Source organism: Struthio camelus, chromosome 10 (genome assembly GCF_040807025.1).
Source record: "Struthio camelus isolate bStrCam1 chromosome 10, bStrCam1.hap1, whole genome shotgun sequence".
NCBI lineage: Eukaryota > Metazoa > Chordata > Aves > Struthioniformes > Struthionidae > Struthio > Struthio camelus.
This window is the reverse complement of record NC_090951.1, coordinates 5,148,356-5,173,783: the sequence shown is the minus strand read 5'-3', so window position 1 is coordinate 5,173,783 and position 25,428 is coordinate 5,148,356. Positions and strand designations below refer to the sequence as shown.

General features: G+C 41.0%; 1 protein-coding gene across 2 annotated transcripts in view; it reads left to right on the top strand.

Moving 5' to 3' along the window:
- CDH13 (cadherin 13) overlaps positions 1-25,428 on the top strand; it is a 505,047-nt gene that overhangs the window by 448,071 nt on the left and 31,548 nt on the right. For both annotated transcript variants that reach the window (XM_009682913.2, XM_068956075.1), the window contains exon 11: positions 19,631-19,773. In XM_009682913.2, the coding sequence (XP_009681208.1) occupies positions 19,631-19,773 (143 nt within the window). The remainder of the gene's footprint in view (positions 1-19,630; positions 19,774-25,428) is intronic.

Sequence of the window (25,428 nt, the reverse complement as noted above, 5' to 3'; positions counted from 1 at the left end):
CTTGTTTGTTTTTATATATCTTAATTTTTAGTGCTTCTTGTAGGACAAGACAAATGCCATCCGTACCGTTTGAGCTGAGCTTTGGGGTGTAGGGCGGAGGGGGTGGCTTCCCACGCTCGCCGCTCTGTGCTGAGGCCTCGTTGTAGGGCGGTTTGGTTCTTCCTAGCTGCTCCCAAGGTTTGGGAGAAAGATTTAGGGACACGAACAGGTAGGTATTACAGCACCATGACCACATGAAGTGCATAATAAATTAACTGTTATTGAGATGCTAAAACTTCAGAATACACCTATCTCCAGGCCTCTCCATCTATGGTAGTTCTGTAAGCACCTAGCCTCTGACCTCAGTCTTAAGTACCTGACTATTTTTTCTTACCCTTCCCTCTTAGAAAAGGAGGCCCACCAGAGAGCAAATTTTCACCCAAACTCTTTGAGGTAGGTCTGCTGAAGAGCAATATCCCTTTCCTGAGAGTAAAGAGTTAATTTCTCTCTCTTTGATTAGTCTCTGAAAATGGAGGAGTGTATGAATCAAATTATTAAAGACTACCTAGAGCAGCAGTCCCAGGAATTCTCAATCCAGTGACTCATAATTTACGGGGAACCCGGCTATGTGAGGCCAGCCTTTGTCACTCTTGACAATACACGCCAGAGGATCGTATGCCTAAAATTTTCCATCTGCTCTACTTTGATGGCATAAATCATATTTAATATGTTGATATGAAACCTATATATGATAGACTTGAGAATTTTTCGCATAGTCATATAAGCTGCAGAAACCAATATTAACCTCCCTTGATATTACCTTAAGAGTCCCAAATTCCTGATTAGTAAGGATGAATGTAGCATTAAAAGGGAGTTTAATTAGACCCGCTGTATTTCTCCTGCATAACAATATTATACCGCGTTATGATTTCAACCATGTCAGCACTCAGAACGAATTGCTGTGAATTGTGAAGTTTTAGAGCACATTTTTCATGTCACTGACTAAACAATATTGCAGATCTGATTGAGAAATATAACAATAGGATATATCAGTCCCAAGTTATGCTTGGAGTGGAAGTCAGATCCTGACAATAACTCACTTTGTCATTACTGATCTTTTCTAGTTGCAGAACAGGAAGGAATTTGCCTCTGGAAGAAATAGAGAGTATCTTGATTATAATAAGTTGGCTATCAGATCTGGGGACACTGCGTGGGGAGGCAAGCACGCGGGGAAGGCCAAGCTAGATCGTGCATAGATGCACCTGTGTGGCTCTAACAACTTTCAGCAGTGCCTAGACAGAGATTTATTTGGACTGATAATATGTAAAGGATGTAACTCCATCGAACAGTGTTATTTGAAAAGAGGGCCAAGGATGTAAAACCAAACACTCAACTAAGAGTTTGACAAGGAGACCGATAATGCATCCCATCCCAAATCCTGCCGTCGGGGGAAGTGTGCAGTTAATCTGTTCTTATTCGTCTTGTGGACTTGTACCCTTCCAGCTTTAAAGCAGGCGCAGGAGGTCTCACATGACACCGGAGCCGGTGTTTCTTTGCATTCGTGTCCTAAATGGGAAAGTGAAACACTATAATTCTTTCCAAGCTTGTTGTCCTGCTGTGAAGATATGAGGTGCCAATGTTATGGCTACGTGTCAGTAGTTTGCAATCTTCAGAATAAAGATGGAGTGAAATCATGGACGCGTTGAAATCAGCGGCAAAATTCCCACTGAATGTGGGCCTAGGATTTTATCTCAGAGCAGAGGCTTTCCCAAATGTATAAAACTTCTGTTGTGTGTTCACAGCCCCTGCTCAGCTGCAAGGCATCTCTAGTCTATGCATTTTGAGGAGTTAAGCACCCCATCCTCTTTCAGACTCACAGACACTTATTCGTCGAATGGAATTTAAGTTCAGCGAGGACACTGTCAGAAGGTTTAAGCACTCATTTTTTACTAAGTGGAGCTGTGTAATGTTACTGTAATAGGAAAAAATCTTGTAGAGTCCAATTGGAATTTTTCTATTAGCTTAGTAATAGGGATGCCAATTTCTGTAAAATAGTTTCTGAGTAAAAGTGAAATTATGCACTTTGTTAAGCAGCAGTAAGCCTGAAGATCCATTCTTGGTTCAAATGTGAATTGCTAGGGACTGACTTCTTCCTAATTTTATGACCATTGTGCTCTAGGTAAGTATGCCTACAGGGACATGCATGCATACTCTACATATAGCTAGATAATTATTATCCATATGATCCCTTGGGGCAGATCTATTGGGTGGTACTGAGCATAGCCTTGCCTTGGAGATACTAATCTGTCTCACCCAGATTTCCTTGAATATTCCAAACCCCAGAGAATTTTTACACATTCACCTATTTTAATGAGCCTGTCAGAGTAATGCTTCCTCTTTTTCTTTTCAAATAGGAAATTTCCAATCAAATTCTGTCTACCTAAGGCCCAGCTCCTCTTGAGATCCAGCCCTGGGTCATTGGTAGCATTTTATATATTCAAAACAAATGCAGCCACAGAGTTTGCCTGATAATGCTTCAGGGCAATCAAAAGAAATGCTTATACTAGCAGAACAGAATGATCTATAAAACTGAAACATTAATACTCCTTCTTCTCACAATAATCAAGGAGGCTTATAAAACATGCAGATCCCTAAGCACAAAGGAAAGATCCATGAGATGTTGAGCATCCAAGGCAAAGTTCAAATACAGTATAATAACGAAGACCTAATGTTTAATGTTAAGCTTAAGAGAGAAATTAAATTACTTTCATTCAGTGAGCAGTGTACATATTTTGTGCCCTGAATGCAATAAATATCCAGCAGAAAATAAAGCTATATATAACCAACTAATGGGAGGCTATTGGTGAAGTATCTCAGTAACGGCCTCATTGATACCGGATTGGATTCAAGTAAGGCCTAGATTTAAAGTTTATCAGTAAGTGTGGCAAATTAAGGTTGAAAAAGCAACTATAATTCTTCCATTTCCTGTCTTTTGAGTGCTTAATCCTATAATGTCTTATTAAAGCTCTCTTTCTGCCATACACAAAAATTTATTTGAAGCTTTTTCCACTAACTTCTCCAAATTTTCTATCTTTGTCCAGCAGATTTCTTAAATGATATGCATTTGTAATGTAAATCCTGAAAGGAGCATGTCTGTTATGATGATGAGCATGATATAAAAATTGCACTCTACACGGCAAGTTTGCATGCACTATATCAGGGAGAGGCTACCTCTGTTAAGTGCACATAGAGTAATATTACTGAGGTATATTCTGTACTAGCTCACTTTTTAGGAAAAGAAGGATGATTTTCCTTGTAAATAATATCCTTTAATTTTCTGTTCCTTTGGAAAAATAGAAACAGTTTTTATTCATAGGTTGTATGTTATACACTGAGAAAATGGTCCTTTTCTATATGTTTCAATCTCACTATACCTTGAGAGAGATGCTTTTCCGAATAACTAGCAGAATTTAATTTCTATCAGTTTTCTTCTCTATTAATATTTACGCATACAGAGACAAATATATTTTACAGATACAGCAGTGAGACAAGGGATGTTACAATGAATATCCACTGGAATAACTAACCATGGAATCTGACTTTTAAGGTTGTTGTTCAACAACGGAAAAGTAATATTTCATTTTTCTAACATCCCTTGAAGGCATAGGCAAAAACAGAAGAAAAAGCAGCACAGCCACCTATAACAAATATAGCAACCTAGACTTGATGACATTATAAATAAAACAGCTAAGACATGGTTATAAACAATGTTGAAAAGTGATAAGGGCCAGAGAGGTAGTAGGGAAGTGCATGGATTTTAAAGTGCCTTTGGACAGCTTGAATGCCTGGGAATCTGATTCACCGAGATCCAAAAAAGGGTAAATTACACTTCCCTTTTCATTTGTCATGGCCATTAAAGATTGTGAGTTAGGCAAACAAAAGCAACTGGTCTAAAATAAAGGAAAAGATATGGCATTATGTATTGCTCCAACAAGTAGGACAAAAAGTGGTTGCATGATTTTTTCTGTATAATCCTGTGTACTCAGTCAAGTGAACCTCAGGTAGGTCTTTGCCTATTATTACAAAAAGAATGAAGGCGAATTTATTAAGTTTCTTCTGTAAGAATTGCACACCATGAAGTGCATAGTGTATTCAAAATCAACTGGAAAAAATGAAAACTTAATTTTTGTTATTATTAGCTAGGAATAAGCATAATGCCTTTTCCTTTATATTATAGGATTGGACAATAGTGTGAACTTTTCTTGAGCATTATAGTCTCACATTATCACACATCCTACTGAATTTCTCTCCTACCCTTTTCTTCTCTGTTATTGAATGCTACAAGGTTGGAAAGTATTTTAACTCAGTAGGTATTAATTCCTCTGGGCTACCTAACTATGGAAATGCATCAAGATAGTCTATTTTCCTACTATGAATTCAGCTATTTTTAAATAAATAACAACTAAAAAACAAATGGGAAAAGCATCTTAATTGCTGTAGTAATAATACCAGAGTGATGAATTTTCTGAAACTATTTAAGTTCTGTTTCTGTGGAAACAAAGTTATTAATTTGTTGGCTCTTCATTGAGTCATAAAACCTCTGAGAATTTCCAGCTCCTCTGGACAAAGTCAGATTATTAATCAAACATTAGACAAAGTTTCATATATTTTTCATATAGACATTGGCATGAAATTCACATTATCATGTTTGTGTATTGTAATATGCAGCTGAAAACACGCTCTGATGCGAAGTAAAGGTAAGCGTATAGTTTTTACCAGGACATTAGTTCAGCGCAAGTTTTTACTTATGTGCCTCCCTATAAAGTTCCACAAATAACGCCTACGCATAGTGATTTTGGTAGCCATGTGAATAAATAATAGAATTTCCATGAGAAAGCCAGCTTGGACAAATTTATTTTTGCATCTATGCGTATACTATAGACACACACATATATCCATAATAATTTTCATGAAGAACCGGTAAGAATTTAGAGGAAATACAGGAAAGTATGGGCTGCTAAAAAAAAAGTTACTAAAGGCCTAACTCTTTTCTCTTAAAATAACTGCATCCCTGCATCCTGCTTTTGCACTGGCCTTCAGAGGAAGCAGCTAAAGGGAGCAGCTGCAGAGGGAAACGTGCCCCAGTTGCACGCGGCGAAGCGGCGGTGAGGTCGGAGCAGAGCCGGGGAGGCAGAGCAGCGCGCGGACGTGGGCAAGGGCTCCGGGCATGGGTCAATTCATTGCGTAATAAGTTTTGTCCTTTCTCACAGTGCTGTCTTTTTTTCCTGCATCTTTTGTTCCTCAGCTAACTAGTGAAGTTATTTGCCCTACGTATACATTTATGCAAATATTTTGGCTAAAATAGCTGATATAGCCAGGGGTGTCCTAACATTTTGTTTTTCTTCTCCTTTTCTTTTCTTGTCCCGTGAACGATGAGATAGCTTTTCCGTGAACGGGGATCACTGGGGCTGTCCTTTTGCGCTGCTACGTCCTGTACGTGGTAGGGACTTCACGTGCCTGCGCGATGGGCTTTATCCAACATCAGCGCAGCGTTGTGCCCTTCATTCCTCAGAGCCTTTCGCTTTATCTTTGCTGACCTTCGCTCGACAGGCAGCGCACTGCCTTCCTTCCCAGGATCTCCTTTGCAACTTTAACTAATGTCTCCCGCGGATTTCAAGGCTGAGGTTTGTGCGTCTGGCACTTATTTTCTGTGAAAGGGTCTGCCTGGTTAATATTTTTTCTTTTTCTGGCTACGAGCTAGATTTTTGTGGTGGAATAGGCTTCGCAGGGTTTCTAAGCTTTCAGGGTCTCATTGACTTTCAGGTAACTGTGCTCCTTCAGCGAGGCTGACAGTCTCCTTCAGCCCCCAGTTAACAAGTCATAAGATTCTGTGATTTTCCTTTATTTGGAATTGCACTCTTTTGGCTAATACCTACTTTTTTACCTCTATTATAGTTTGTCTTTTTTTTTCCTTCTTTTTTCCGTGTTTTAATTTAAAAAAAAGATATCATTCATAGATACAGGGCGCGTTTTTTTCCTAGTAAAAGCTGCACTCTTGAAAAAAAAGAAACACACGGACAAAGTCATCATCTTTATCTTCCACCTTAAGGACTGTAATTTGGTCTTCTGCTAGGGGGTAATTATTTTCCTTTCAGGCCAGTGTGATAAAAATACCTTACGTGTTTTCCCTTTCAAATTCCTGTGTAGGATCCCCCACATAAATCAAGGGGGCATTTAAGTTTCAATTCGTATGAAATTGGTAGTTTCGTCACTGTTTCCTACCGTTTTTTCCGGCACCTAAGACGTAAAAATGACTGAACGTCGTAAGGGGCAAGCTAGAAGGGAGTCATGCTATCGATACTTCTGATAATGCTATCGATAGTGCTATCGCCAGCAGCCAGGAGCCACAGTCCCCCCCGATCCCCCGCGGGGACGCCCCCAAAGCGTTCAGGCTGAAGCACCTTTTTGTGGTGCCACTTGTGAACGTCCCTCGCTTCCCGATGGACGTCTGTAATTCATGGGAGAAGCTGTGCCCGTTTGGGCCGCAGATCTCCGTTTAATGCCGAAGGCGGCCGTGCTGCTAAATCCCTAGAAACCAAGTGAAAAACGTTCTCCTTGATATCGTCTGCGCCGCTGGCCGTAAGGAGACTGGTCTGCGGCAGTTATAAACTTAACCGCTGCTTATTCTCAGGGTGTCAAGGAGTGATTCCCCATCTCTGGGATAACCTAGTCCATGGGTCCCCTAAATTTATACCGGTCTGTAATTCTGTGAGCATTTCTGAGGACAAAAAGGCAACAAAAGCTGCAAGGGAGAGCAGAAGCGGTGGGAATGGCAGTGAACGGAGGGTGCCGAACAACCTAAGCACGGCTTAGGCTGCAAAAGCCTTGCATTGGCACAGCAGGTAAACTGCGCTAAAATGATTATTCGGCTTGTACACCAGTTTGTTACGTTTTCCTTTTGGAAATTAGTTTACGGAAGCATTAATTCCCTGCCTTCCTTATGAGACTTGTCCCCAAGTTACTGGATGTTAGTAGGGGGCAGGTGAGGATCTCCTGAACTGGACGTTTGTGTGGTATTAGCTCAGGTTTCCAGCCTTTTCGAGTAATCCCTTGCTGGGAGCAGCCTGGTTACCGGTGGTGGGACCTGCAGTCCAACAGGAGTTTTATTAACCCGGATGGACTCGTGCATCCCAGGAGCGAGCCTCTTCTCACATCTTTTCTGCCTCTCCCTTAGCAAAACAGAGCCGGCGCTGAATCCCTGCGGCGTGCCATCTCACGGCTGCATTCAGCAGCGACGTTTTAGTGGGGAGTCTGCTGGGCTCTTATGAAAATTTGCCTATCTTTCAAAGGTATCTGGACTCTTTAACTTTTTCGAGAATGCCGCAAATGGATTTGCAGCGGGAGAAGCTGCTCCTGCGGGAAGCGTGGTTGTAAAGAAGCGGATGTGCAGAAACTCCGATGGAGTTTTACTGCCGAAACCTCCTCCAGGTACTTCATGAAAGAAGCTCCAGCTCACTGTGTCTTGATTAGCTTTTGAGGCACGATTGCTACAAAGGAAAAACTTTTACTGATTTGCATGTGTCGACAATTATTCTAGCAGTAACAACCTGATTATACTAGTGAGTTAGTCCTAGATATGGTGTATTATTCCCTAGCTTTGGGAATAATTCAAATAGGTATAGCCTCTGGGTTCATTTAGCCACAGCCCCAATCACTTCTGATGGAAAAGTACATACATGCCTGTATTTTTGTTCATTATACCTCAGCTTCTAGGATTCTTTCTTTGCCCTGAAGAAGAAACCCCTGGGAATTAGGTCTTGGTACAGAGAAATGTTTGGAAGATCGTACAATAAAAAGAACACAAAATGTTTTCCTTTCCATAACATTTTGTTTAACTACCTGATTATCATAGTTATAATATTTTCATTTGATTAATTGGTATTTTGTTGTTGTTTTTTTTTAATTCTGCTTGCAATGACTGCTTAGTTGCTTTCTTTGTGTTTTCCAAGGGTTTTATTCCTATTGTTGCCCCACACAAATAACTAATTAGTCAACCATTTTCTCATCTGGCATTTTTCACTGGCAAGGGACTAGAGAAGGAATTTTGTCTAATTTTTCATTCTATTTTGATCATATCATTGTCGATAGAGAACTGTGATGAAAGCCAGCCTGCTAAATCACTGATGTGACAAGCAAAATAAATCTGAAACGATAAATCTTTTGGCTCTGACGGTGAGGCGGTGCGCATAATTTAAAAAGTGCCCTGCAGATGAAAACAGAAGCAAATACAGTCTGTAAAGTAGCCCCGGTCCTGCAAACTGCGCCACTTGGCCACAGAACCAGCCCCAGGGCTAAAGTGCACAGTTTTAGAGCCCCAGCCTAAAAAAGAGTTGGTCTCTAGTGTCTGAGCAAAGCAGCTGATTGTCGTTTAAGTCTGATAGAGAATCATGCTAACATTTCTTTTTATAAAGCTGATTCTACTGTCTGCTTTGTTCCTTCTGATTTAGTGAGCAGCGAGCGCCAATATTGGGTATATATTGATCTGTCATTAGGGGTGAAGATGAGGAGCTGAAGCTCATTCGTTTGACCTTCTACGCGCGGTCCCGTACGTTGCAATTTGCCTGTATTGGCAAGGCTTTATTTTTTCTTGAATGAGACCAAAAAAAAAAATTTCTGTGTGAGCTATGCTACTTAATTCTGTGTGTTGGACCTGCGCTTGGCTCTGAGTGAAGCCAAGAGAAAGCTCCCCCAATAGAGACATCTCTGCTTTGTAATCCCCTCCCGCCTATGTAAACCAGTATTTATATTGCAGACCAGTTAACTGCAAAAGGGAGTGAACTGAGCAAGGGTTTTCTTTGTGTGTGTGCACTCTTTTTTTTTTTTTTTTTAGAAGATCTTTCCTGCTGGAATTGGTTGTTTGTAGAAAATGTAGTTTAGTGGGGAAAATGTAATTTTTGTTATTTTCAACTGAAAATAGAAAAAAATGAATTTTATTTTTTTAACTGAAAATATTCAGAATGTTACAGTTTTCCTATCTATAATGGCATATTGCTGTAGCAGAAGATGCACCTAAGCTTTCCGTTTTGTTATTTTGTCTATTCTTTTTAATATGTTGTAACAAAAAAAAAAAAAAGAGAGAGAAAAAACCTGATAGCTGAAATACTTCTGAGAAATTGGTTTTATACTTTCAGCAGCCTTTCCTGTGACTTATTAGCGTGGTTCATACAGATGCTTGCAGAAGGGCTGAGACAAGTGATCCTCCGAAACGTGGGGCAGGCTCCTTTCCTCACTGTAAATGTCTATATATTGCTCACAAACTGGCAGGGGTGACGCAAGCAAACGGCTCAAGTGGAAGCTTTGTCTAGAGAAAATTCTGTGTTTATACAGCGCGGAGGCGTTTCGGTAGAAAGCGGGGTGCCTCCATCCGCGGCGCGCTCAGCCCTGTTGCACGGCGGCATGCCCGCGCGGGCTGTCCCTCCTGCAGAACGGCGCTCCCTAAAATCCGCATCTCTTTAGAGCAGGCTGAAATGAGATTTCCTTGAGCCTGAATCAGTGCAAAACTGATATTAGCAACAAATGCCTGACCAAAAACATGAATGCGTGTAAGCCTTAAGCCTTAAAAAGCAAAGTATATCAGTCCTCTGCAGCCCCGCTGAATTTAGGAGTGTGGCTCGCTCTGTATCCAGCACCCAGCAGAGATGCATGAACTAGTGGGGGGATTATTCTGTGATTTTGCAGGCAAAATTGGCATTGCAGCCAGGAAAGCACGATGCCTATTCAGAAAGGGTAAGAATAAAGCATATATATGCTTAGGTGCATGCATAAGCTCCTAGCAGCTGTGAGACATTTAAGGATCACCCATGGAAAAAGTGCTGCTGTGAGTGACTGCAGGGATGGTCCTGGCCGGCCAGCCGAGCCGGGCTAGGCATTAGCGCAGCTCTAATGAGTTCACCCTGGAGTGTGTCCAGTTTATCAAAGAGAAACATGAGTTTTCAGTGACCAAGAATGCATGGAGTGACTTGTGGCACAACATTGCTGGGGATTTTAATTTATTTTTTTAAATTGTACTCTAAGTTGACATTTCCAGCCTGTGAAGAGACAGACACACTGCAAGCCCATAAACCTGTTCCATGAAGCTGAAAAATGGCTATTGCGTAAATCCTCTATCTGCAGTAAGTTTAAAAATACATCCAACTGACCTAATACCTTTCTCAACAGTGTAGCCAGAAAGTGTGATTTATTTCAGGTTTTAATTTTTGCTAATGATATTTTTATTCTTATTAATATTAGCACATTGCAGTTAAATTTGCTTCTTGGATTTTACATTTTTTATTTTAAAGAATCTACCCAAAGTAATTTGAGCACGTCCGAATCTCTGCAGGAGAGCCCTGCAGGAGATATTTTACAGTCTGCTGCACATTTAGCATATAGTCATTCTTCTGGTAACAGCATTTCAACGCAAAATCAAAACCATGCATTTTGTATGATCACGTGTTTAATGGGAAAAGCTAGTTAACTGTGCTTAGTGCCCCTTTTGCAGTGTATAAGTCAGATATGGGAAACGGAAAGTACAAACAAATACAAGTTTAGCTTTTTCTTTCTTTCTACCTTTTAAATATTGTCTTTTGAAGATTGCTGGGGGCTTCTTAGCGCTAGGTTAACAGTTTCTTGTGCGCACGTTCACAAGCCATACACTGCCATACCCACTGTCGAGGTCTATGTGGCTGTGAAAACAAAAGCACAAGAAATTTCCTTTGCAAAGGGTTATACTATCACGATTAATGTTGCAGGACAGAAAATACAGATTGTTAAGGGTATATAAGGGTTTCTCATTCTTAAGCATCTTCTTTAAAACAGGCAAGAAGTCAATCTCATTGAGAAAACAGTTTGTTGCCTGTATCTTCTTTCTTTTAAAACCAGAATCTTAAAAAATGTTATGCTATGGCCTCCATGGCTATGCAGGAAAATATACATTAACATAATGGACTATCAGTACTCTTGCTAGTGATTGCACGTTTTGCGGATGTTTACAAGGGATACATGTACATGTGTGTACATACTTATGTGTCTGGCCAGATGCAATTAGCTTTAGGATTCAGAATGGGACTTAAAAACTGTCGGTGACGTTCTTGAAAAATCCCAAGTTATACGTATGCAGCATTTCTCCAAGCCTCGGGGGTCAGTAATCAACATAGGTTTGTACAATTGACCAGGAAAGATATGAACAAGCCCTAAAATGGGATACCTGTTGTCATTTCCCTCATGACCTGCGCATCCTGGCCGGCAGCTTTTGAGACGAGTACGTGTTTGCTTTTTGCCTCGTGGATGTTCAGTGACGAGGCGCTTACGCTTGTTTTCTGTCTGTGACACGAAATTCTCCAGCCGGTTTTCAGCCCTTACAACGGGAAATCTTTTTAGGCTGTCCGCAGCACGATGGATGCATATCTGGGCTAGCTTTGAGTTAGCTACTGCTAGGAACAGTCTATTACTGCTAGCTCAGAGCTTAATGCAGGATTGTTTTTCTGTTGCTTCGTATTACGCGGGTGAAAAGGAAAATGCTACAGTTAAAGAACTGGTTCAGCTGGCCGACTGGGTAGGGCTGCGCGTGGTATTACGTCCTCTTTTACAGCTGTCCTATACATCAGGTGACCAACCTATTGCCATTAGTCAACCGGCATCTACATTAGCTCTGAGTATTTGGTTGCCAGCTCCCCAAAACAGCCCAATTGTAGTTCTGGATCCCAAAATGTTAAATGTGTACTGGAATTGTGTAGTGGCCGAGTCTCTCGTGTGCAAACCGGAGAGCTGTGGCAGTCAGCGCGTTGAGCGGCCAATATGTCTGTGGATAGAGGGGACTTGCCCGTGGCCTGCCCCTGGTGAGCACGTGGCCCGCACCCCGGGGGCAGGAGGAAATGTGCAATACGGGGTTCAGCGGCTGCCTGGGTTGCACAGCATTTCCGTCCACCGCCTGCGACGCTGCCTGTGTACGTACCAAAAGCAGCGCTGATCAGCGTTCGCCCCTATCTCTGCTGATGCAAAGCAATGCTTTGCAATACTAAGCGATGACATGCTTTTGTTAGTTCAGGCAGTTTTGTTTGAATTGCTAATAAATTATGGAAAAAAAGGCTTGGCTTTGAGTTCTTACTCAGAGATGCCTGTATAACAGAACACCCTAAGCAAGAGCAGAGTTACACTGAAGTTGTCCGGGCATGATATCGTGCCCGTAAGAGTAATTATGCAGTCCTGACAACGCTGCAATGCTAACTGCATGCACTCATTTAAAAGGAGGTGCAAAAGAGGGCATAAAATGGTTAGGGCAGAGCAATGCAAAGTGCACCGGAGCCCGGTGGTTGGCACTGGGGCTTTGTCTGAGCACAGCGCAGCGCTGACTATTGAGCGAGAGATGAAGCACAGCAGCGCTCAGATCCCGGCCTCTCCGAAATGAATGGCAAACTCCCAGCCTCTGAGTTCAGCGCCTACAAAAGAATATAAAAACATCCCGCAATATGGATCTCAGTAGAAAGGATAGAGCTCTTCAAGAGTCATAAAGAAAGAAAAAAAATATACATAGGTCTTTTCTAATATCTTTAGAGGTTATAGGACCCTTTGGTATCCAAATGGGAAAGCGTGTCAGGAAGTAGTATTGAAAGGAGGTATGAAAAGCCCTTTTGAATGACTGATTTTCCACAGAACTGCTTACTAGTAGTATACTTTCAGCTAATATGATAAATAAATATGAGTCTTACTGACGATCTCTGCATTTCATTGCTAGAATTTTTGTTAAAATGGTGAATTAAGTTATTCTTAATAAAGTTTCCTCTCTGCTGGTAGAGCATGCATGCCATGTCACACTGAACACAAGGACCAAGAATCATCTGTTGGTAACCTGTATGACTGTTTTAGGGGCTGAAGTGGAAAATTTAAGGCAATAGCTTTATATCTGGGTGTAAAATGGAAAGCAAACCTGCATATTCACTTGCACCTTGAAATTAATATACATTATTCAATATTTGTTTGAATATCTGAGAAAAAAAAGAAAAGCCGCAACTGCTTCAAAGACGTCCTTCCCATGGCTTTACTGACATAAACAGCCAACGAAAAGAAACCTGGAAGTTGCATGAAGAATTATTCTTATAAAATCAAATGTTATATAGTGCTTGTGTTAGAGTACTATTACAGTTGATAGCATTCAGAAGGGATGAACAATTAGAGACCCTGGTGTGCAAGGCAAGGATTGTACATATATGAAATGTAAGTTGCTCTCCCAAAGCTTACAACCTAAAAAACTCCTGGAGCAGAAGTACCTTTGTTTTCGTATCGTCAGCAGAAAAATTGCAATGTGTCATCATTATTGAGTCCAGAGTATATTTCAGCCGTGGAACTGCTGCGCAGCGATAAGGCTTACTTTCTGCTGTTTCTCATACCATATGCTCTCGTAATTAGTGCAGACAAAAGGTAATGATAGCACATTGGAAAAGATGGAACATGATGAGATGCAGCTTGATCTTAAAAGCTCTACATTATGCTATCTCTATGTAAACATCCGAAACACGAAGCAATTTTAAACCAGATATTTACTGTTATACTTGTATTTTGGGAAGTACCTTTGTCTTTCTTTTAAAACAGCCATTATTTAAGTAGGTGCATATATTTGTGCTGTGATTGCTACACTGGTCTCTCTCGAATAGCTGTGAATGTTTTTTCAAGGGTAGTCGCTCTTGATTTTTCAGATGGACTTAACATAATGAGATTAAATTCACATTGGCTTGACTTAAAGATTGCATAAGGTCTGTGTTTAGAGAATTCTTCGCTCAGAGACAAAAGGGAATTCTCATACTGAGCTCTTGAGCATAGAAAATATGAAGTTACCTTCCCCACTGATCGTTTTACTTGAATAGTTCATGAAAAGCTCATAGAAAAATTTCAGAGACTGCCGTTATATGATATAGTCCCAGCAGGAGCAAGACAGATATGGTAACTTCAATATGTTGCCTAACTGTAGGTGAACAGCTGAGGATTCAGCAATGTGGATAATGAACCAAAATGTGAAAGCCTTCATTCAAAATATAAATGTATATCTATACTTCTGAGATGAAGAATTGGGGCTATTCAACTCTGATAGTCTTTTCACTGATGGCAGTGGGGCCAGCATCCATAAAAGCTGCAAATGTGATTTGGAAATCTAATATATGAATCTGGAAAGCTAATGTACAAATAAGCTTTGTTATATTTCTGAAACTGACCTCTGCCAGCCAGACTGAACAGGCTGAAATACTACGAAAATGGTTATTGTCAAAATTTTGACACTTTCAGTTTCGCCTAGGACCAGTAAACATAACATGTGCACGCGCGCACACACACACACACACACATATATGTATATATACGAGATAATGAATTTTGAGTCATATTGGTTTAACCCTATTTTAAACAAACTTAAAACAATTTTAGGGAGTTAAGCAGCTATACAATCTGAAAATGCATCTCTGCATTTTTAAAAAGCTATTCAAATTGTTCTTTTCTGTTCTGTCCATCGAGGTACTTCTGATGGCCCTCTTTGCTGTACACTCTAAGTCCTCTTGCAGTCGTTGATAGATTTTGGCCTTGTAACAGCTTTTCAAAGCAGAAAAACATCCTTTCCACTCTGAAGCTGAGTTTGGGGGCACAGCATGAATGGCTTCCCTAACTCTGTGCAGCAAAGCTGTGTTGCAGCCAGGACTCCAAGACTCCAGTTCTCCAAGTCCTGATTCAAGCGGACCATCCCTGCTCTCTAGTGCCCCAGGGGCAGCTCGCTGCCTGCAGTCTCTTGCCCTCTGGTATGCAGTATTGTAGCAAAGCCTCACTGCAGAACCAGAAAGACATTTCCTGGGGCCTATGCTGTTTTACCATTCCTTTTTTGCTTTCAAAACAGTTGCATCTTGTCGGTCATGTAGTTTTTGTGCAATACAACTTGAGCTGTCTCCAGGTGTACGAGGCTGAAAAGCTGACGCCCTGACAAGCCGGTCTGGACTGCTCACCTTAACTCCTGGTGGTGCCACAGCAAGGGGACCGCACATCAAATTGGCGCAGATGTGTCATGCAGCACAGATTTGGCACTGCTTTTTCCTGTTGTGGTGATACTCAATATGTTCAAAATGCTCCATTTTGCATTCCTTCTCTTTCTGATCAAGCGTGGAAGCCAGGACCCCTTGACTGCACATAGGGAAACTCTGGCAGCTACCAAGCTCTGGACATGCCAGCCAACAGCAGCACCTGAACCTGTGCCTGGATGCCTGGCTGCTCTCCTGTGACCCCCTTGGCTAGTCCACTGTTGGCTGTGAAATCTTTTCTGTGGCTAGTACAGAGTTGGGGCAGTGATTACATTTTCATGTGCATGTTATTGCCACATTCCTGTGTAACGACCTTCCATGCTAATCAGGCTGCCAGCCGCAGGCGCCATGCCTGTCTGCTAACCAGCCCCAAGAGGCAGTCTTGGAATTATTTTCCTGCATTGCAAGAAGAGGAAGATGTCATTTATAAACGTTAAGATACTTCCAAGTATTTGCTACATAATTTTAGTTCTGTACCAAATAGAACAAGTGCATATTTTGATTTGCATTCTCTTTTCCTGCATCTGTATCTTCTCTGCATCTGTTTGTAGGTGTATTTTTAAGGTATATACTTTGCAGTAGATGATTTCCTAGGTAATGGAAGTGTGTGTTTTGCCTCCTGTGCAATACCCGGGCTTACAGGTGGTACAACGACATGACCCTAGTGACAGGAGGTCACAAGCAAAATGGGCTGTGCTCCAAAATGGGCTACACTCACTTGCCCATGCCCTCTTGGCAGATAAGCCTTTGGGGACTATAACTGGTTGCTATGGTTTAAAATTAAAAACGAAGAACCAAGCAATCCCCCGCCCTACACAAGGCTGCACTAAATTTCACTTAGTGCAGTGTAGAATAAGTCCACAACGAGCAGTGACTGGCACACCAGAGAGCATAGGCCTGAGTATAAGCATACAGATATATTAACGCACTTACGACTTTCAAAACAGAGTGGGTACCTGTAGGCACATAAGTTCATGTTTAACCACCTAAATGAATAGTCTGATTTTCAAAGCTCCGGTGCAGTCAGCAGATCTTACTGAAGTCACAAGTGGAAAGTGAAGCTTTGTATTCTATGCTGCTATGACTTTTTACATCGTGCTTTTCTTAATGAGTCTATTCTAAACCTTTTGCTAGCAGAACCCTCAAAAAAAGGAACAAAGAACAATCATCCTAACTGTACTGCAGTATACTCTTATAATAAGTAAAAAATGTGGTGGGAAAGACAAAGTACCGCTTTTACAATATCCTGTGCCAAATCACAGGTTATACAATTCAGTTTTTTATTTGCACAGCCAACAGTGCTTTGTAGAGCAATCAGGGAAGATAATACAATTCATTTTAAATTCTCATTACTTTAAAAGTGTTGAATCTTCCTAAATTGTTTTGGGGTTAATTGAGAACTTGCTGTCTTTCAATAGACTAGGAATTGTTTAGGCTGCCCTTGTTTCATATTTTTTGTGCATACCTTTGTTGCAAAGTTATAAAAACAACAATAAAAAAGAAACAAAGAAGTGAAATGAAATAATGATCTGCATTGTTACTATTCTAGCATTCATTTTTATGGGAGATAAAGCTCATGTATTGATTAATGTTTAAATGGTTATGAAGTGGAAGTACACAATGGTTATGAAGTGGGTTAAGGGAATGTGTCACTCACCATGCGTTAGTGTTTGTCTTTGCTTCTTTTCTGCATAATCCCTAAAGGATAACTTCTGCCCTGCGGGGAAACTCTGAGCGACTTTTGAGGGACCATGAATAAGCCACATATTGTCATTCTTTGTTTCTTTTTCCCATGAATTCCCAAAGGTTTTGGTTTCCACATCTCTCCTCTGATATATTTTAACATAGGAATGGCTCACAAAGAAGTGGAGTTTTTCATGGCTGGATTTATTGAATTTTGATCCTGAAATTGGCTGTCTGAACACCGATGTGTTCCCATGTGGCCCTGGCAAAGTCAATATGGTTCAGCAGCCCTGGAGAGATTGCACTTTGCAAGCCTGGAGCAGAACCCGAGTCAAGTGTAGCAGCCACTTGGCCAGTTTTGGCTGTTTCCACCTCTGAAATTGCCCGTGTTCATCTTCTGTAGGATAATATTGCTTCCCCTAAAGGTACACAGAAAAACTTTGTGAGAAATGGATGATTTTTTGGTGAGAGATGCGTTCCTCTGATGAATTAAGAGAAGGCTTTCTACTGAAAGAGAGTTTATTTTTTGAAGAAAAAACTCAACGCTTTGGACTTTAATTCTTTTGAAATGAGTACTATGTAGCTCTTTGAAGTATAATGTTAATCTGCAGAACAGTTTATTTAAATGAACCTATGGGCCATATGGCCAGTTCGTAAGGATTCTGGAGCCCTGTGCTTGCTGAAGCATAGACTGAGGTCTCGCTGTGCTTCCAGCTAACCCGGTTATGGTGGATATTATGATGGATACCTGATACCTGAGGGCTGGGGCAAGATATCCACGTGTCTGTCCTGCACTTCTCAGGCCTAAGTATGTGCATGGCCTAACTCATGCAATTCGCCCAGAATTTCTCACTTTTATAAGAATTTAGTTTTCTTCTTGCTGTATAGGATGGTGGCTAGGCCCAGGATTTATTATTCAGATGCTAGGATTAGTTAAATCCATTCTAATCTTTCCTAAGCTACAGGAAAACAAGGCGTCTCTGCTTAATGATACCCTCAAACGGTGTTATTTCAGATTTTGGAGGGGAAATTCCTGGGCTGAGGGATGGACGAATCCCTTTCTTCAGTTTGCTCAATAGCTTTTTACAATGCCATCTTAACAGCAGAGTTTAAGCTTGAGCCATGCGCGAGGCCATTCTCATTCATTTTTCTTTCAGCTTCAGCAAACGCTCAGGCTTACTGTTCGGATACAGTAAAATTTGCTGCACGAATAATGAATGATGCTTATGTCCGGCGCAAACAACTAGCAGCCTGCTCAGAGCTGTGGCCCTGCCTGGCCTTTTCAAGGTCCAGAAGCCCCAGGCAAAAGTTGTTGGTCTATGCCTAGACAAAACTCGTGGGCAGTGAAAAAGCCTGTGTTATACAGGGCTGGGAGGTCCGAACCCGGGACCACGGGGGCAGCAGCAGTGGATGGGGCTGCCGAACATCTGCCCTTGCCGTTAGCTATGCTAACAGAAATACCTTTACAGTTTGCTAGAGGGAAGTTCTAACTTATTTGCTCTCCTTCCGGAGGATACAAGAGAGCAAAGCAAGGGATCATGCCTTTATCTGTTGACGTGCAATTTACGCTTTCCTGTTCTAGCCCTTGCCATTTTGTTTCATTTTACTTACTTTTTTCCCCCTTCTAACGAATCTCTTACTTTTGATTATTCCCTCAGGAAATAGTTGCACTGATAAATTGTTTTTGGCAGCATTTTAACATAGCACACCTTTCAAATGAATGTCACTAAGAGGCGCTAGCTTGGCACATACTCATTAAACGATAACAGGTTTTGTGTCAATTCCTTGTAATTTAAGATGTCTGTGGAAGATCTCATGGCTGTTTATGAGCTATAACAAGACTCTACAAAAAGATAAACAGCTTATTATAGTATGTATTGATTATATAATTGGAATTTTGGTTGAAAATATTAACACATTTCATTGGAGAGAGAACTTGTGCCAGTTAATTCATCTCTGTGTTGTTACGTTATTTAATATATTTAGCTGTGAATCAGGCCCTAATCATGAACATTTGTATGGCCATTACTTCAGTCAAGTGGAGCAATTCTTAGTGTGCAAACTAAGCAATTTCTGCAAACATCTTTGGTATAAGGGTCTAAATATTTGTGATGATTATTGCAAAGAAAGCATAAAGTGAATTATATATTGAGAGGCTTGGATATGTGGTTTACATTTTCAAATCCTTATTTAGTCCAAGCTTATGTGGTTGAATTACTCCAGGAATGTGAACATCTCCTTGAGATCATAGAAGCAGGGAACTACAGACCATAAATTGCAGAATAAATCTGTGCAAGCTGGGGGTCTGTGGGGTAACAAACTCCCAAGGTAGTCCAAGGCTATCTGTCTTTTTGTTGCCATGCCCTACTATCTCTCACATCTCCAGCCCCACACAAAATAATTAATTGGAAGAGAAAAAAATGAAGAACGCTCAGAAAAGCAATAAAAAATAACTCCTGCTCCAAACAGGATTTTGAATCTGGAAAGAGAAGAAATGTGAGACTATGCCTGGAGTCCATAGGTAGATACTGGTCCATGGGTGGTGTTGCGGCAGTACGTAAAAGCAGTCAGATCCTCTGGCGTATAACACACCAAAGATTGACACTAAGCCGCAGGTTCTGTTTAATGTTTTAAATATGGATTTCAATGCTAGGCTTTGGGGCATGTGTGTCCAAAGATATTAGCTGATACCTCCCTGTGTTCCTCCATCTATCAAATGAGCCTAATGCTAATGACCTAACTGAAAAGGAAGGCACAAGGTTTATGTTTTTTTCCACTCCGTGAAAGCCAGTGAGGGCAAAGACATATTCTTCTGTAGTAATGTAATTATTTCATGTCTAGTTGTGTAATCTCTTGATGACTTTTATCTTTTTATTTAGGTATTCAGTTTACAAGGATCCAGCAGAGTGGCTAGAAATTAACCCTACTAATGGTACCATTGGCACCACTGCTGTCCTGGATCGTGAGTCTCCTTATGTGCACAATAACGTGTACACTGCTCTGTTTCTGGCCATAGACAGTGGTGAGTAGCTATTATTGATCACATCCATTTCATTGAGAGTATATATATATATATATATTTTTTTTTTTCTGCTTGGAAGCTACTGTTCAAAAAAGCACACATGTGAAGTTAAGGTTATGCTTCAGAGCTTTATGAAGTGGCCACCCAAAGGTATTATAAAGTATTGTGACCAACAGAGAACAGAGAGATAAACGTCAGACTAAGAACAGCTTTGGTTTAAAGCCAAGTCACACACATTTATTCCTACGCTGAGATCTGAGAGTAGTGTATGAATGTTCTTGGGAAATAATAACTCATCTTTATCAGAGTTAATTTCTTCATAATATTTGAGCAGTTATTAAGCCTAAGGCCCCTAAATACCAATAACAACTCATCCTTGATATGCTGAATTGTGTTCTATTCAACATTCAATGACAGTGACAAGAAAAATGTAAGCAAAAACTCTCATTAAAATGCAATATTTTTTACAATATTATGTGAATTAAAGTTTCTTCTGTCAAATATAATCTGAATTAAACTATCTAGTGAAAATTCAGTGCGAGTAACTTCTGTAGCAGGGAAAAAAATAGAGAAAATCCTGAACATTCCTGCAAATCTCCAGAGCTAAAGGCACAAAATAAATAAAAGCTTTTTCTGTAATATAACAGCTAATATGCTAACACTTTTTCACAGCTGCAGCTGATTTAGTCCTGGTGATGGATTGTAAAATATCCTTTTTAGGAGTGTAATTCTACATTTTGTAACCATAAGACTCAGGAAATGTTTGCAGGCCTTGACAGGAAAAAGAAAATATCTCCTTAAATGGAAAAGAACATTTTTTCTGCTGAGGTGATGATTTACTTATATATTCATATATATATTTTATCAGGAAATTTCCAGAGAAAAATGTAGCACTAAACTTATTTCTATCTTTTATTTGCTATTAGATAAAGATTTTTTAATTGCATCTTAAAATGGAGTACCCTGGGAAATGTAATCTTAACGATGAATAAGTAAAAAGTCAGAATAATATTACTGAGGGACCGATTATCTAAAGGACAAAGTTGCATATGTTTTAAAGGCAGAGTTGTATACAGCTAGGCTGTGAAAGAGAAAAAAAGGAGTAAAAAGGTGAATATTTTCAGCTGCAGAGACCAGCCTAAATGAAAGCAGACTTTCCCTACTTGTTCGTGCAGATTTTTATCTTGCGCTCAGTGCAGTAACACTCACTACTGACATTTATTCTAAATAAGGGAACAAATAGGCTAAAATAAAATAAAATATGCTAGAATAGAATAGAATAGAATAGAATACAATGGAATAGAATAGAATAGAATAGAATAGAATAGAATAGAATAGAATAGAATAGAATAGAATAGAATAGAATAGAATAGAATAGAATAGAAAAATGAGTCAGCAAGAGCCTCCCTGCCAGGAGTTAGGTGACCTCTTCTACTGCCCAGATTTTTTTTGCACGCTGAGAGAACGAGAGGAGGGAAAGGTATCTGGGCACTGAGCAGCAGAGCCAGAGAAGAGCTTTCACCTGGGATGGAGAGAACAAATTCAGCTGAGATACAGTCAGCATCCAATTCTAGTGGCTGTTACTGCGTTTATTTGTAATTCTGTGGCACTGTTAGCATGGCAGCTAATCTCCTCAGACGTTATTGACTTCTCTGAATGAAGTAATTAGAAACCACGTGTGCATTTAGTAGTGGCATGCTAAGGTGTTAATAATGATCATTCGAGAGTATTGCACTATGTTGCTCCGCGCAGCTCGGCCACAGGTGGAAACGGCAGTAAATGGCAGGCCTTAAATAGCTGGTATTAACCCTGCGCTCCATATCACCCCAGATTAGTTACGAAGCGGCTAGTGAAACTCATTAAAACTTGGAGGTAACTGGAAAGATGGTCTGTATAAATGTGGAATTTGTGGGACGCGACCGGAGCGGCGAAGGGAAGGGCGCGTGCAGCTGCTCGCCTTGGCCGTCCCCGCGGCGGCACCGGCGAGCACTAACCCCTGGCAAACCCGAGTTCCCGCAGGCTCGGCTCACGATGTGATTACTTCGTCCGCAGAGAGGCGGTGCTGCCTTGGCACCTATGTGCCAGCAGTGTGCAGTCTGTGACGTCCAGACCCTATGGCTAAGGCAGCCAAGGAAGGTTTTTAATTGATTTCAATTATTTGTTTTGGAATCTGCCCCGTCCCCTGGGGTTAGGACTCGTAACATCCCTCAAAGCTGTTCCCCGCACTTATTTCCAGGTCACTGACGATGCTAACTAGCAAACATGATATCCACTAGATTTTTCTAGCCAATCATTGCTAATGTCCACCACGAGAAGGGATATTACATTAGATGACAAGCAAAACTGTGGTAGAATAGTAAGTCTTTCAGGACTTTAAAAGAAGGTTATGTTAGCTTAAAACTGAAGAGTCAGATTGAGCGTAACTGCGTGCATTCTCTTTTGAAGAGCATTGTGCACAAACTGCAAAGTAAAAGCCATCTCTTTTCAGGTTGGTAAGTGCAGTCTATTTAACATCAGTGAATACGGTTAAGATTTTGATGCGATAGGGCTGCCTTTGGCAGGATTAAGAACTGCCAAATGAGATAGGGTGGTAAGCTGAAAATTTACTGGTATTTCCAGTAGAGCAAGTCATTTACTTGGGCTAATAGACTTGGGGCAAAGAGAGGAGAAAGGAAGAAAAAAATATAATAAATCAAAGACTCTTTTTTTCTTCAAAAGCAGTCGATGTAAGCTATTTCTTTCACCATTGTGTGTGGCTGCTGGCAAAGAAACGAGCAAAACATATGTTTATTTTACATTAAATGGAGGTTTTGTTTTTGTCTAATCCGAAGCGCTGCGCTGGCACTCGGGAGGTTTTTGGGGAGAAGCTGGCTCATTTAGAGGTCACCGTTCCCCCGCAGTTGCATCACCAAGTCCTGGTCCAGCTTCCCCTGGATTCAGCTTGGGTCAGTGCCAGCGGGAGTCACGCCGGTGCTCACAGCGTTGAAGGACCGCAAACGTGCGCGCTCGCTCTGGAAGGGTGGCTGGGAGCTGTTCGCCAGCTTTTAATGACGTAATCAAAGAAGGCTCTAAAACGAAGTAAAACTGTTTCCTTTTAGGACCAAAGGAAAAAAGAAAACCAAGTCAGGAAACTGTTGCCATGCTTTAGCTCTTGCATGTTAGGGGCTCAAAATCTGACCCCAGCCCAAAGTTAGTCCTACACTAACTATGAATTTCTATAAATAGTCATAGCATATAGAGGTAATATAATTACAGAATAGATACCTTTGTCCCATCATATTCCAATATCACCTCTCTTTAAAATGGCCGTACTATAGTTCTCCTATGTTGGTTAAAGAGTAGAGAGAGCCGAAAGCATTATTCGTAGTGATGCTTTCTTCATGGTCTTTCACGGGTGTCAGGGGGCGCTGGCTTCCACTTGGTACCCATCAGGGCTGGGCACCCTGCCAGGGCATCTTCCTTATTTGTAAAATGTTGAAGGTTTCAGTCAGAAGTAAAACCAGGAGCTTCATGGTTGTTGGTAGCTGTTTATATAAATCCATGGGCCACATCATCTTTATCTTTTTTCAATAAATCACAAAAATATTCTTACTAGTAGGATAGTAATTGTGAATGGACCATAGAAAATGGAGTCATTCCACTGCAGGGAATAATTTAGTTGTTTATGATATTCTTTTTGAACTTTATGGTATCCTTTTTCAGCATTGTCAAATTAACTGCGGAAAAATGTAGTTAAGTGTGAATTATGTTATTTCTGTTCTAAACAGTTCCCGTACCTTCCAAACATAATTGAAACAATGTGTAAGAGCAAATTTGATGGACACAGCATTAATTTTATAGATAATAAAGTCTGACCTTTTATTGGCGGAAATTTCAGTTTTAAAAGGACTTTTTGGAATGAATATTCTAATTTGCTTTGCACTTTTGATTTCAGTAAAGGTCAAGGTAGTGTCTTTAGAAGTTGAAAACTCTTTTTATTAAAGACTTGTGTGGACATAGAGTCTCTGGTCTATTAAAGAAGAAATTAAATATTGGCAGGAAATATCGTGAAGTAGAGTTAACATATTAAAGTGTCATGAACTGTGTTTAATCTGAGAATGAGCTCATAATGGGCCAAAGTCAGGTTTATGCAAACTGGGAAAACATCAGAGGCTTCCTTCAATTAAGGACAGTGCTGATAATGGTGATCATCTTATTTCTTGAATTTAGCATTCTAATCATTAAAAACAATGCAATACCACAAGCATAAAATGCAGTTATTGGGAGTATACCTGTAAAACACAGACATATTAAATACAGGCAAGAAATTATTTGTGTTTGAGAAATTTGCTTAGAACAGTCTTTCCAGGAGATCTGCTGCATTACTGTGGTGCAATGTTCCTCAGTAGCCATCCTGCAGTCCTGTCATCAGCTGGAGGATTTGGGATTACTACTATAAAACAGCATACCTGTAAGCTTTTCTTGTAAGGTCAGTCATGCTAAAAACTGTGTAGGAATCATCTTTTCTCTACGTACTCTGAGAGTTTGAGTCGCAATCTAGAAAAAGCAAGGGAGGACAGAAATATCGAAATTAGAGAAGCTAAAAACTCCCCTTCGAAAATCTAAAAATGCTTGAACTGATTTCTCCCTTTCCTTCAAGATGGAGGAAGGAATAATAAAACATATCCAAGCAGGTTTACCTTAAGGTATGCAATAATCATGGACGTGATGGCACCGTACCCTATTTAATGTCCCCACTGTGTGATTTTTTTTTTCCCCCCATCTCTTTAGAAAACTAACTTTGCTCACCTTCATTTGCCTGATACAGGGAAATCCATCCGTGCTATTCAGATACATCTACTGTTGATGACAGGGATGAAACACCCAATGGCCAGGCTTGCAGATTTGGTTAGATGCAGTTACCAGCTACATTTTTTTCACTTCATTTTGGGGGGGAATCAGCCCCAAAGGTAGGCAGCAGAGCTCTCCCTCTGAGACAGAGGGTGCCAGCCTCTGCCCCTGCTGGTCCCATCACCAGGACACTACAGGGCGAAGACGGCAAATACAAACACCTCTTCTACATTAAACCTATATTCAGAGGGGGATAAAAATCATTAAAAACGTGGCATCCATCCCATATGTTAGAGATGCTCAGAGGCAGAGTTAAGTGTTCACAGTTTGAACTGCTTCAGCTTAAAAAACACTTCAGTCACTGTCCCCAGTATTCCCAGTTTCTTTCTGCAAGACCGTGGGAATGCAAGCGCCCCTTCCCTTTCCTGGGCTGGCTCCCCTGTGACGTCACTGTCCCCAGGGTCTGACGTCATACGCGTTTCCAGGGCCGTGCGGCCAGGCTCGGGCAGGACCAGGAGGAGGCCAGAGTGGCAGGACGCGAGCTCCAGGGCGGGCACCGCTTTCAGAGCGCCTCTCTGTAATGCAGCGTGGTTGAGCAAGGTAAAGGGTAAGCGCCGGGCAGGAGGGTGAGATTTCAGGGCTTGTTTCCCCTTGCGCTGGCCGGTTTTCAAAAAGCTGGATCTTGCTTTTCCACCGCGAGTCGCCTGTGTGTAAATTAGCTAGCTGGACGGCACCGGCTCCGTTTCCCTGGTGCACGCTCAAAGGAAAACGAGGAAGGAGCGAGGCAGCTTCGAATTTGAACTTTCTTCCTCGTTTCCAGGGGCC